The 14,760-nt window shown below is 35.0% G+C and overlaps 1 protein-coding gene across 4 annotated transcripts in view; it reads left to right on the plus strand.

The window, feature by feature from the left end:
* NALCN (sodium leak channel, non-selective) overlaps window positions 1-14,760 on the plus strand; it is a 334,788-nt gene that overhangs the window by 24,750 nt on the left and 295,278 nt on the right. For 3 of the 4 annotated variants that reach the window (XR_008374579.1, XM_053563365.1, XM_053563366.1), the window contains exons 4-6: window positions 8,338-8,421; window positions 10,059-10,198; window positions 10,286-10,414. Coding sequence is in view for 3 of the 4 variants with exons in the window: in XM_053563365.1 (XP_053419340.1) it covers window positions 8,338-8,421; window positions 10,059-10,198; window positions 10,286-10,414 (353 nt within the window). In the remaining variant the exon portion in view is untranslated. Of the gene's footprint in view, window positions 1-8,337; window positions 8,422-10,058; window positions 10,199-10,285; window positions 10,415-14,760 lie in introns of those variants that run through there. The other variant, XM_053563367.1, reaches the window with a different exon arrangement.

Consider the following 14,760-nt stretch of genomic DNA (forward strand, 5'->3'; position numbering starts at 1 on the left):
CTTTTTTTTCCTTCTAAGCAATTTGATATTTTCTTCTGAGTACTGAGCCTTTCCCTTTGTTGGTAAAGCCAAGAATTCCATGAGCATGCGTATTTTTGCTCACTGTTATTCATATATTTTACTGGAATCATCACATGATATTTGTTTTATTTTGTTCTGTGTGTTCTTCAAGATTCCTTTTGTATTCCATTACACCAGGGTGTATGTTTTGGTCTTTGATGTCCATCATTTTCTTTCAATGTGTTTCTTTTCATTTTTATGCTTTCTGCATTCTATTTTCCTTACTGTCCTCTGCATGCTGTCCATTCCCTCCTGTGTTCCTTCTAGTTTACTCTGCTTTCTAAAATGGTTGTTTCATTTCTATTTAATCGTTTCTGGAATAATGATTTTTTTCATGATATCCTATTATTTAGACATCATTTCTGTACTTTCCTACTTCAAGTTCTGTGTTACTTTTGTATTTAATTTCTTTTGGTCGTTTAGTCATATTCTATCATTGTTTTCATCTGCTTTGTGTGCTTAATTTTTGGTTATATGTTTATGTATCATTCCATTTATTTTAACCTATGATATATTTATTACAGTTTGCTCTTTGTTTTGTTGTTGATGTTGCTCAAAGCAACATTCATAGGAAATGGGAGTTTCTCCCACATACTGGGCAGAGTAGCTTCCACATATGATCACTATGGAGGGTCCCCCCACTGTCCTTACCATGATACATAATACACTAGAGCCTCTCTGTGCACCTGCCAGCATGTTCTGAGCTCTGGACGGCTGGCCTCTAATTTAGAACTTCTTATCCATTGGCCCTAGGGTTCCTGCCTACTCAAGTATTGTACTCCAAGAGTTTCTTTAATATGGGTCTCTGTTCTCTTGGAAAGGGTTTCTTTTAGGTATACTTAGGAAGTTAGGAAATTCCATTACCTCTGCTTTTTCTGCAGTGCCTTGGGGACATTTGTTGTAGTTGTTTAATTGTTTTTAATTTTTTCTTTTGTTTTGCATTCACCTGCAATTTGTAGCCTGTTGAGTTACATTTCTACAAATTTTGCCATTTATTCTCAGGCTCTTTTTCTGAGGTATCCACTCAATAGCCAACTCTATTTCTTAGTAATTATTGTGTGGAATTCTGTTGATTCATGAGAGGGATAGGCATCCCGCCATGACTTCGATGAACAGATTTCAGGAAGATTCCAAAACTCAGTCTTCTACAAAGTTGCTAGACCAGTTTTTCTAAGCACTGGGTTTTGAAAAGCTTAGGTTAACTCCAGAGGTCAATTTGAGAGAAAGTTAGTCTTAGGAGAATAAAATCTCTTTTATGCCTTTGTAACTTAACTCCCCTGGGCCTTGCCTATCCTATCTTATCTTTTGTGATTTACTAAAGGCCCTTGGATGACCCTATCACTTGCATAATTGGCCCTTCTGGCTATGGAAACCTCTGCCCTGAACTAAAACCTCTGAATAGTCTGGGTGAAACCCTATGATTGAAATCTCCATGTGTGGACTTCATTAAGCTTCTAACTTGAATGAAACAAATGACTGACATTTCCCTAGAATAAAACTTTTATGTCTTAGGTTATTTAATAAAGCAAGACTTGGGATTTCACAACATGAAAGTGACTGTAGGCATCGCTGTAATTGTCACAATCTAATGATAAAAAGAACAAGGGTGTACTTGATACATAAATTATACATTCATTCCAAGAGAACAGAGCACTGAAGGAACAGACATTTTAATAATTTAAATATTAGAAGTTGAAGCAATAGTTATAAAGGAAAACATTGATTTACGACCAAGTTGTTTTCAAAAATGCTATAAGTTAGTCACTTCCAACATTTTCTTATTTACCTAAATATATAGATGATGAGCCATTTACTAAGACAAAAATATTTGTCTTATTTTTAATCTGTAAGAATCGGAAATTTAAAATTAAAATCGGCTGTGATTTTTCTCTTTTGTATTCAAGAATAACTGGATTACATATAAATGTGGTACAGTCTTTAGTCACATTGCATTTTTAACATTATCCTGATGTAGTCAGCACAGTTTCATCTCTCATTAAAACTGGTATTCACGGTTTAAATGCTGGCTGAGATTTTAGTTAACTATGGTTAAATGTGAGGTCTGATTATCCTGAACCAGGTTTTAAATGTGTCACCTTACTGAATTTTTGCCATAGTGGTCCCCCTTATTGTTAGGCTGTGACAACTAAATTGGTGCCTGCTGTCATTTTTATGATGTGAAATCCAGGTCATAACTTTATCATTTTTGTACCACAGACATCTTCAAACATGCTTGTCATAACAGACACAGAACAATGAGCACATTGGGTTTGAGATTATGTTTCTATATTTAAAACTTAAACTTTTAATCAGACTTTGTTTTAGCAAGATGTCACCTGTCACGTTAAATTTATGTTGTTAATTTTAATTTTATTGGCTTTGTATTTTTGCATTTGTAAATTTGTTTTCCTTTGAAAGTTGCATGAGAAATAAGTACGCATCTTGGATGTTGAAGGTACATCATAATAAAAACACATGGGTCCACACCAGGGCTCTGTAATACTTTTTAGAGGACCACTTTCCTAAATCATTCAAGTTTCTTTGCTCTCATCAGTTAACTCTACCATAATTGTCAAAACTTTTGTTAACCACATGCCTGCTACAAAGCTTATTTTTTCATACTTTTCTAACTTAATGCAGAGGTAACTGCACTCAGTCTCTTGTTTGCTTATAAGACTCAAGCTTAGGTTTTTTCATGCATATATTGGGGCAGTATGATCATTTGCGTTTTATTTATATACTTTTCCAGATAAGTTTTCACATTGTTTGGAACATAGATGTGCAAATATTAAATGATTAGTATGCACTAATTTCCAACTAGCACAGTTCTAGGCAACAGTCAGATTTAGTTATTAATCTGCGAGTACCTGTCTGCCTTATCTTCTGTGTGAAAGAGCAAGTGTGAGTTGATGTACTCACATGTCAGTGATTTGGGAAATGATCACCCTTTATTTTTGCAGAAGTGTTTTCCATGCATAAAGCCACATTAGTCCATAACAAAATATGAATAGAAGCAAAGCAGTGTATTGTTGCCCACCCATTATACATAGTGCTATAAAATTATAGCTAGCCTGTTTTGACCATTTTATGGTACACACAAAATTTGTAGCTATGATTAAGGTAATCTTATCTAATGATACCTAGTTTATGCAATTGTGCAAAACAAAACAAACCCACAAACCTTATTTTTCAAAATAAAAGCAATCGAGTTATAGCTTCCTAGTATTGGCCACTAATTTTTTGACGCAGTGATTTGCCAAAAAGTTAAATAATGAAAATTAAAGAAATTTAATATATATGTAATACAAGTATGAGAGAGAGTTATATTCTTAAACCCAAATGTGGTTCCAAATTTTCCTTTATTTGTTCAGCAAATTAAATTAAATTAAAATAAAAACTTGTTTTACAATAAGTTTGTCACTGTCCTAGGAGAAAGGACACACAAAACCAGGCAGAGCTGCTGTCCTCACAGAAAGGAGCCCGACCCACTTTGCAGACCAGGTTTGGCACCTACAGACACTCCTCATTTTCTAAACTCAATATATTCCTGACAACACGTTAGATAGTATGTTGTCAGAAAACAGGGACATATGTTCCATTAATATAAATGGGAAAACTATTACTATTATAAATTATTATATATAATTTATAATTATATATAATTATTAGGGTTATCTCCAACCAATTCCTCCAAATATCAACAACTCACTCTCTCACACCTATGTAACAATCTACCTGCATATTTCTGTATAATAAAAGCATTTAAAGTATTTCGGTATCTTGTACTGCCCTAGCTGAAGGGAAACACAAAACAACTGTTTTCCTTTTAAAGTTACATGAGAAATATGGAAATATCGTGGGTATTGAAGCTACATCCTAATAAAAATACCTGGGTCCATCACAGGGGCTCTGTAATACTTTTTAGAGGGCCTCTTTCGTAAATCACTCCAGTTCAAGTTACTGGGCTCTTTCTTATCAGTTAACTCTACCATAATTTAAAAAACTTTAGTTAAACACCTGCCTGCTAAACACCTGAACTCAGTAGTAGATGTTTTGCACATGCCCAGCAAAATCAGGATCATATTCTGATGTAAATGGACAAAAAACTACGTTAAAGTACTATCAGCCAACCACATTTTTTGAATGGCCAATGGCATCAATTATAAGAAGCAGCTTTACTTCACAGGTTCATAGGTTTTTAAGAAGTAACAAATGGTGTTAATTATGCTTTGGTGGTAAAATGTAAGGTTGTAATCTGTATCATGAAGAATGTTAAACTTCATTGGCAGAGGGAAGAATATGTTTCAGATGGATAAAAGTCCTGGGTGCTATGAAAAGCTACCCTTTTGGGCAAAGTTAAGGAATAGGAAGGTAGTGATGCATGCTTATAAATAGTTAAGTAATTAAACAGCGTGTTCATATGGTCTAGCCCGAAGGGAGAAGAGCAAGGTACCTGCCTTGCACCCTGTTGTCTTTGGCAGGATTCATGAACAACTTAAATGTCTCCACTGGCACATGTACAGATTGTTTCTTCTAGTTTCACAGTGGGCCATGGGCAGACATTTTTGGAAATATAAATATCAAATATCGGCATTAATGAGAATCTGGCTAGTGAGAGATGACCGTCAGTGTTTTGTGAAAGAGCTTTTTTTTTTTTTTTTTTTTGTGGTTTTTGGCCGGGGCTGGGTTTGAACCCACCACCTCCGGCATATGGGACCGGCGCCCTACTCACTGAGCCACAGGCGCCGCCCTTGTGAAAGAGCTTTAATAATGGTCCGTAAAAGCTATGGGGAACGAGGGTGCACACACACAAGAGACTACAAAAATCTGCTTGGGGATGTCAGAAGAAATTTGGAAAGGAATTTGAAGGGACGCCTTAAAGGACCACTTCGCGTGGCTGGGGTGGTGAGGGAGGGAAGGAAGGGATTTCACAGAGGGAGAAAAGGAAGACAGCCTGGTACTTTGGAGAGCTCACAGCAGCAGCAGCAGCTGGGCTATGCATAGGTCACAGCTACCAGGGACCCGGCCAGGCAGCCCAGCTGCACCAGGCCCTGGGAGGAGCTCTGACTTCCTTCTGTGGCCAGGAGAGACGCATGGGGCATTCTACTCTGAGAGCTGCACAAGCTGATCTGTGTCTGGGAAGTTCACTCTGGAAAGAGAAACTGAAGCAGAAACTCCTTCCAGCAAGAAATGTTTTTTAAATTTTTATCAGAGAATTGTATCCGTTTAGAACAGTTCCCGTCTTTCATAATATGACCCAAGCTTGCAGCTATCTGCCAATTAATTGCCACTCCCGGCTAATTCCTCTTCCTAGAAGCATTCTTGCTCTCCAAATCCCAAGAGGCAAAAACAAACCTTTTGGGTGATGTGTCTGTCTTTGCAGAGCCTCTCATGTATTGCAGACTGTGAGTTCTGCAGACGATTCTCAGTTTGTTTTACATCTGGCAATATTTCTAGGTAAAAGTAGCATGCATCCTTTAAGTGCTGCTGCAGTAATAAATAATAATGCTAAGACACAGTGACAGATGGGCCCTGGGAACACGGAGCAATAAATCACGAGCTCATGAAACTACATGAGTGCATATTATTTTGTGACTGCAAAGTATATCCCTCTAAATTTGTTTTGTTTCTCTGCTTGTTGAACACTCATGTGACACTTTATTACTTTCTTATTGGCAGCCTTCAGGGGCTTACCTTTAGAAGAATAGACGGGCAGCTTTTGAATCACTCATTTTATCAGCCACCAGAGTGCTGATTTCTTCCCACAGCTCAAGCACTCTCTGCCTTCCATTTCTTACTGTTGCAATAGACAAACCCTATTTGTTTAATACACACACACACACACACATATATATATGAATACCTTATAAAAAGTATGTCTTTTCTCCTCTCTTGGCTCTAGGCCTCTGTGTTGCTCTTTTGGGGAAATCTTACTGTTTATCCTCATTTGCTAAATTTTAAATCATCCTCAATATAATGATAAGCTCTCATCCTATATCCTAACAAATTTTAATTCATTTCTAGAGCAAATGATGAGCAATAAAGGAAGCTAATTATAGTGACACCACATATAACATTTTTTATGACACCAAAGAAATGGAATAATAATGCTTGTTTTGAAAAAATACCGCATGAACTAATCCTATCTGGTTGCCTGTGTACCTAATGACCCGTAATTATTCTTTCTCCTTTCTAACATTTACTTATTAATTGTTCCAATTTTAGAATATTTTCCTGCTGAGGCCCACAAAACTTCAGTTCTCATTTTTAGAGGTATTTGCATTTTAAAAACAGTCGCAGCTATGTCTAGTTCTTAAAATAAAAATCAAGTAACATTTTCCTTTTTTTTTTTTTTGCCCAATATACGAGTAAAAACCACATTGTTTCTTTTCACTCAATAAAAGCCAGTTTGAAAATATACACTTTTCTGTTTCTTCAGGACACTTACTAGACAGTTTGTATTTTACATTTTATTGAATTGAAAATGCAAGTTACATAGGGCAGGAGTTTTTTGTTCTATTCACTCTTATATCACTATTTCTTGAACACTCCTTGGAATATAAAGATGCTTTATATGTTGAGTGAATAAACAAATGAAGGAAGGAAACACTACGTTAAACAATATGTTTTCCACGATATTTTTGGCTGCTAATCAAAATTAGGCTCAGAGAAAAGTCAATCTTACATTGACAATACTGTCCTCATTTACATTATGATTAATTTATATTTTCCATTAATTGTGCAATATACAAGACAAATAAGATACTTATGATAAAAGATGCTCTGTGAGATTTTGAGGACAACTATAATATCCTTAAATTATTTGTTGTGTATTTAATATGTGCATATGTTTCTGTGTGATTATATAATTAGTCGCATCCTAAGATTCTATTTTTCTCTCGCTTGGGTATAAATCATCATATGGTGATAAGGACCCTTAATTTAATAGGGTCGTTTTCACCCAGAGCTGAGCCTCTGAGTTTGCTTTCTGGTGTCCTCTGTGAATCTTCTCAAACCCATGAGTCAGCGAGTTTGATTGACTGTCTTTCCACTGATAAATTTATTTGTGTATTCATTTAGGAGCTGGCATTGCTTTCCCTAAACTTTCCGTAGAACTAACCTCTCCCCTTTCCCACTATGTCTACAGCTTCACTGTAAGTTATTTCGCCTCATGCATTAGCTGGGTATGTTCACCTATGTTTTTCTACCAAAAAAAGTTGCTGTTGTTGTTGTTGTGTGTGTTGGTTAGGCATCCTCTTATACAAAGCAGGTGCTTACCAGTGTTTGTTAAGATTAGTTGGTACTTCACGTCTGGGGAAGTTAACTTCCAGTAAGTGCTTTAATATAGTGCTCATTTTGCAAACAAGAAATTATTTCTGGAACCTCTCAAACTTTTAATAACCTATTTGCTACTAATGGGGGAAGGTTATAGAAATTATTTTATTTTCCTGAATATTCTGTAGTGCTTTTATGGTTTTATTTAAGATCTTGGCATTCTTTTCCTATCTGTATTTTTCTTAGGCAGTTAAATTAGACGTAATAATGATCAGTGTGACTGAATTAAAATTGAGTTACATGGATGACAACAGAGTTAGTGGCCTAAGGAGATAATCCTGAGAAGGCAAAGCTTTTTCTGTTGAAGAGAAGTTCTAGTTCTAACTTCACGGAAGTTTTGTTTTGGTATCCCAAAGGAAATTTTTTTTCTAAAATTCCCATTTTTAAAAAATATATGTTCTATTGTCAGAATAGATTCTCCTTTCTGTTTTACATATGTAATCCCAATTAAAGTTAAAGGTAATGTAAGTTTTCATTGCAAATTAAAGTAAGTTTATTCTTCATTTAGCTTGAGGTAAATTTCTGGCTAATGTTTCCACTACTGGTGGTTGACCACACATATTTAAAGGTCTTCAAATTGACCACTGTGTACTCTTGGTTCTTTTCAGAAGATGGCTGGTTTAGGACCTAAACTGCCTATTGGGAAGGATGGTCTCTGGTTCCTGAAGTGGTAGAGTTTGTGTGGCTAAGAGTAAAAAGGCATAGTGGTGTTTTCTCTCTACAGAAATTTAAAATTTTACATGCATGTATCTGTAGTTATTTGTGTTTCATTAGTTATTTTCCTTATAAATAATGCCATTTAAAATACTAAAAGTATTCCTTTTGAAAGTTTGTTCAATTATGATATAAAATTTATGTGTAGCTTTTCCTGAATTACTACTTAAGTCTTCCCTCCACGGATTTTTTTTAAAAGTATTAATTTTGCCTGAAATTTATTTTTAGGGGGATAATTCCTATGTGAAAGATCGCTGGTGTGTTTTTGATGGATTTATGGTCTTTTGCCTTTGGGTTTCATTGGTGTTACAGGTAATTCAATTTTTTTTAAATTATAAAACTGGTATTTTCAAAAATGGGCATGATTTTGCATTGAAAATCTAACATAGAAGCATTAATATAATATAAATCAAATATGATTGTGAAATTTCCAACATTATGTTCATTTTTTATTTTAACAGAAGTGTTCAAGTTGTTTATTTTGATTTCTGACAAATTTGAACTTTAAAAAAATTTTTATTTGACACATAATAATTGTACATATATATGGTGTAGAGAGTGTATTTTGATACAAATGTATAATGTATAATGATCAAATCTGGATAATTAGTATTTCTATCTTATCAAACATTTTATTGATAGAAAATCAAGTAATTTAGCATTCTAATTATTTTTGGATATTTTTGTGAATTATAGTAAGAAAATCAATCTGTAGGAAATTATTCCTTATTAAACAGATACGAAAGCATATTATTGAAATAAAGGAAAAATATGGAGTGACATTTCAGTATTTGTAAAATAAAAAATTGAAATTAAAAATTAAAATTCTAGTCTTTTATGTACCAAAATCTTCACTAAAATAGCTACATAGACTTATATTTGTATACATAGTAGTCAATGTAAAATACTATAGTGCAAATATAAAATGCCTTATTGTAAGAAATAGTGAATCTGTATTAAAAAGGCTTAAAGGAGGGATTTTCCTGGAAAAAAATAGTATTCATTCCCATGCATTCATTCAGGAATGATTTTGTGTTTAATTCAACTAATCTATTCTTTTGATTTGATTTGATTGCTTTTTATTTGGTTGTGGTAAGACACTTAACATGAGACCCACCCTTTGGACACATTTTACATGTACATGACATTATGGTGACTTTAGATGCAGTACTGTGAAGCTTCTCTCTAGAGCTTATTCTTCTATTTTTCATTTGGAAATTCAGAATAAAGACTAGGGGGGACTCACATCTGTGATCCCAGCGCTATGGGAGGCCAAGGTGGAAGGATCGCTTGAGCCCAGGAGTTTGAGGTTGCATTATGATGCCACTGCACTCTTACCTGGGCAACAGAACAAAACCCTGTCTTTTAAAAAGTTTAAAAAAATTCAGAATAAAAAAAAATACACAGTCCCATTCTGCCAGCTCATCTGAGTGTTTGTTCATAAGCGTTGCTTCCTTATTTTTATGAAGCTCATCTCTCCAACAGTCTAACTTCATCCTGCATAGTAATGAGTTCTTTTCCATTTAGTAACTATTGCATGATTGACAAACATTTTCTAATTATCGTTTTGCCTATTAGTAAATGGTACAGTTCTTTTTTTCATAATATTTTAACCCCTTATCCAAAGCCTCCATCAAAAAACATCCTCAGTGAGGAAGACTTAGCATACCTTCTTGTATTCTAAATGGGCATTTGCTTTTGTGAATAAAAACTGTGCCTTGGTGAATTTGACAGGAACAAGATTAATGGCACCTTTATTAGTTTATGTATTTGTTCTTCTTAAGACAGGTGAGGCTTCAAAATGTACTGGAAAGAAAATTGATTTTAGTGAGGGATAATGAAATTCAAGGTAGAGGGTGCAGTTCCTTGTACTGTTATGTATGTATTTGATGACTACCAGTGAAGCTAAGGAAAAATCTAAACTTATTTATCCATCTCTTAATTTACAGGTGTTTGAAATTGCAGATATAGTTGATCAGATGTCACCATGGGGCATGCTGAGGATCCCACGACCACTAATTATGATCCGGGCATTCCGGATTTATTTCCGGTTCGAATTGCCAAGAACCAGAATCACAAACATTTTAAAGTAAGAACATATTTGTGTAAGTTAAGAAAAGAAGTTTATGAAACTTACTGTGAGTTTTACCTATTTTGCTTACCTTTTATTTTCCAGGCGATCAGGAGAACAAATATGGAGTGTCTCAATTTTCCTACTTTTCTTTCTACTTCTTTATGGAATTTTAGGAGTTCAGATGTTTGGAACATTTACCTATCACTGTGTAGTAAATGACACAAAACCAGGGTAAGTTTATCTATTAAGTGCATTCTAATTTAAGTGACAGAAAAAGGACATTTATGCAATTTACATCAGAAAGATCTCTCTGTGAAAAAAATTTAAAACAATGTTAGGGAGTCTTTGTTTATATTCTCTGCTTTCTCAGCGTGGTTTCATCCAGTTTTTACAGGTAAATATTTAAGACACCCATGTTGAAAAGTGTACCCTGGTGAAAGGGTAGATTAAGCAAATGCAAAGTATACACTTAGAAACCTTCTTTAGTGAGGGAAAATGGGAAGTGTGCTAACATGATGATGATGAAGCTTTTTGTGGTATCAGAGTGCTAGAAAAAAATTTACTGTTTTTGTAATTATTAGCTCTGATTATCCTTCCCTAAAACAGTCCTCTAAATAGTTGTAATGCCCCCCCATTTCTAAACAAAACACTGCTATCTATTGCATTTTGTGTTCTAGGGTTGATGGGAAGATACTATATTATATATATGTATATATATATATATACACACACATACTGTATATCTACATAAATATACACATATATATATACATACTTGAATTACCTATTTTATATTGCATGGATAGGGCCCCTGTCTCTCCTACTTGGCTAATCTTTGCTACCACACGGTCCAAGGAGTGGAGTTGTGGGAAAAGAGAACAGAGTGGCATATTGGCCCCTGGACATGCATGATCCGGAATGTCCCATTAGGTAGATATTGACTAGATATCAGAGCCTGAGACTCCAGCACAACCTAGAGGCACAACAGACATGTTTCTGCCGTATTTAAGGGCAACAGGGATCAGGTGTAGTAAAATGGATTTTATGACCTGTGTAGGAATTCATCTATTTACAAATGGAGAACTCATCTATAAATTATAGAAAGAAAAATCTTGATTCAAGACATACAAAGTCAATTTAAAATGATTAATTCAAAAGAAGACTACAAGCAGCCATTTGTCTTCAAAATATTTTTAAGGTATCAATATCCATTTGCAAAACAATTGGGTATGTAAGGATTATTGAATTTAAAAATATCGAAACTTTTATTTTGTGTATTCTGTACGTGGAGGGTTTTTTTTTTTCACAGAGTGTATCTTGTATATGTCAGAAGTAAATAAACTGCAGATAGTTAATATCCCTTTGAAATGAAAAACGTGGTTCAATTCCAACTCTTTGTTGTATGAGTTTGCATAAATTATTTAGGTCATTATGAAGTGGCTGGAATAACAAGACATACTTCTCAGAGTTGTCAGGAGGAGTAAATGAGGGCATGAATGGAAAGACCTCAGCAAGCCACGAGCTCGTGGCAAAAGCATTAGCTATATGCCAGCTGTCATTTTCCTTATTATCCTGTGAGGTCCTTAAGGATGCCTACGGGAAAGAGTATGGAAGACATTGTGTTACGGTCATCTCCTCATCCCTAGTACCTCGTATCCTAGCACAGACTAATAACTTAGCAACTATTTCTTGAACACATAATTGATAACTTATTATATTTGGATGGATAATAAGATGATGACAAATTGATAAAGAAGAGGGAACTAAAAAAGAACACAGAGAGAAAAGGAAGTCACCAAATGTGTGAAAGGAAAAATGATCATAAAATAGAAAACTAATGTTTCAAGCAAAAAAGAAAGCAGTAATTTAATACAAATATGGGGTAGAAAATCAAAGGAAGCCGTGACAAAGAGAATTTACTGGGTGTGTGAGGGAAGAGACAAGGGTATGAAAGAAAATCTGGAGGTAGTCGGGTTTTATGGTTTTGCTTTTGTTTTTTTTTTTTTTTTTGAGTGTGTGTGGGCTGTAGAATATGTCTAGATTATTCTATGAGTGAATGTGAAAATGGAAAAAGATACTGTGTGGGCTGGAGACAATAGATACGGAGTGAAGAGTAGAGAAATCTGGATAAGGAAGCAACTATGTTGTAACTACAGTGAGCGCAGAAGGCGCAGAGTTACTGTTTCGTTCAAACTGAGTCAGACTGTGAGTTAAAACTTGTTCATGCAGCTGGACCAGGCATCATCCTGGCAGTCAAGAGTTAACAATGGCACAAAAATTATAATATAAATTGGGAAGAGTCACATAAATGCCTTCAGAAGTCATTTGCTTTGAGTCACTTCAGTATTTTTTGCTAGCTCTGTGCTGCCCTCAGTAGTAAGAAATAGTGTCATTGAAAAAATACATTAAAAGACTTCCTGTGTTCTGACTATTAGCTCCAAATCATTATTTTATTTTAAAAATGGAATACACCTTGAAGAATTTTATAGATGGTGATAGTTACTTGAAACTTAGCAGTTAGGACGGAATACTTGCATTTTGTCTTGTATGTGTAATCGGCATCATATAACACACATATTTTGTCGTCTTTTTATGTGACTCTTAATTTACTATTTGAGAAGAAAATGCCTAGCTAGTCACTGGTTAGTATGCTTTTCATAATCACAATTTGGAAGTTTGATGATTCATTTTAAGAACACACGCTGTTGAGTCTTACAGTTTTAAAGTCCCACACATAAGCAGAAAAACTGTCAACACCATTAGGTCTAGCCCAGACATCAATTTAATTTTTATTATTAGAGACTCAAAAAATGTCCAAACACAAAATAAAACACCAAAAATCTCAAGCTGTTTTAAAAAAAATAATAATTCCTTTTTTCTATAGAAGCTACAAAAAAAAAAAAAAAAAAGCAAAAATCCAATTCTGCTATTTGGAACCACCTGGATGAATCTCGAGGACATTGTGCTAAGTGAAATAAGCCAAGCCGGGAAAGACAAGCACCACATGACCTCACTTCGGTGGGATGGAAACAAGTTGATCTGTGGGTGTTGAGAGTAGCATGGTGAGGACCAAAGGTGAAGGGCAGGGGGAGGGCCAGAGCCTGGGAAGAAGGAGTCCCTGGTAAAATGGTACAAAGTTTTAGTTAGGCAGGAAGAGTATGTTTCAAGCTTTATTGCACAACAGAGTATAATCAAGAATAAGGCATTGTATATTTTGAAATAACTAAGAGTAAATTTCAAATGTACCATCACAAAAAAATTACTGTGGGGCAGCGCCTGTAGCTCAAAGGAGTAGGGCATCGGCCCCATATGCTGGAGGTGGTGAGTTCAAACCTAGCCCCGGACAAAAACTGCAAAAAAAAAATTGCTGTGGGTTGATAGATGATAGATATGTTAATCACTCAATGTAATCATTTGACATAGTATACATATATCAAACATTAGAGTGTGCTCCAGATATGTAATATAGTTATAATTTGTCAATTGAAAATAATATGAATTTTTAAAAATGTCTCATCAACACCTCTGAGTCAGATATTAAGCTATCGTTGCCAAGAACTGTTCTGGCCTCGTTTCTCTTAATCATTGCCCTTTAACAATTCTTCCAGTTTCTGCCTGGTTTGTCTTCATGCTATAGCCTGTACTGAGGAAGCTTTCAGACCCAAACCTTGTCATATTCTGGGTTTCACAGCTGACCTCCGGAACTGATTCTGTTTAATCTGTGAGGCAAACAGAATAAACAAGGAAGGAACTCAACACACACAGTTTTGCTTTGAAAGGAAACTAATTTCTTGTAAAGCACATAGAAGGGAAGCCTGGCTTCATCTTCAATAGTGTGACAGGTAAAACTTCAGGTTCTTTCCTGAGAATGAATGGCAACCCAAGGCAATTATGAAAAGAGTAATGAGATTTGGCTAAGCAAAGCAGTTTATCTCCTAAAGAAAGTTGAGAAGAGCAGTGGCCTGTAGCAGGAACAGATGTTGCAAAATACTGAATGTGATGGCAGAATGTCCCTGAAGCTGAAAGAGGAAGGTTTAAACATGAGCTGGCAGGTGAAATAGAAAAGATGAAGACTCAACTGACACTTTATTATTATTCCTGAGAAAGGACAAAAATGTATTCATAGCTTAGTATCAAATAATGAAATCTTATTCCCGTGAGTGAGATAATTTTAAAAAATTGCTTTAAGATAAGTAAATGTAATTATTAAATATATAAATGTTTAATATAGACAGAGCAGGATTTAAATAAAAGTTCAGGTAAATGTTCCTGATGACTGCACCATTAACTTTAGAGCCCAGAGGTAGAGCAATCACACATCACAGATGCCCAGAACAATTGGAGTTTATTTCTATTGTTTCACAGTAACTACTAATAACTTATTTTTCTATTTTAAGTGATCTCCAAGGGGTCCTCAAACTTTTTAAACAGAGGGCCAGTTCACTCTCCCTCAGAGCATTGGAGGGCCGGACTATAGTTTACAAAAAAACTATGAACAAATTCCTATGCACACTGCACATATCTTATTTGGAAGTAAAAAAAAACAAAATGGAAACAAATACAATCACACCACCTCA

Source organism: Nycticebus coucang, chromosome 15 (assembly GCF_027406575.1).
Source record: "Nycticebus coucang isolate mNycCou1 chromosome 15, mNycCou1.pri, whole genome shotgun sequence".
In the NCBI taxonomy this organism is placed as follows: Eukaryota; Metazoa; Chordata; class Mammalia; order Primates; family Lorisidae; genus Nycticebus; species Nycticebus coucang.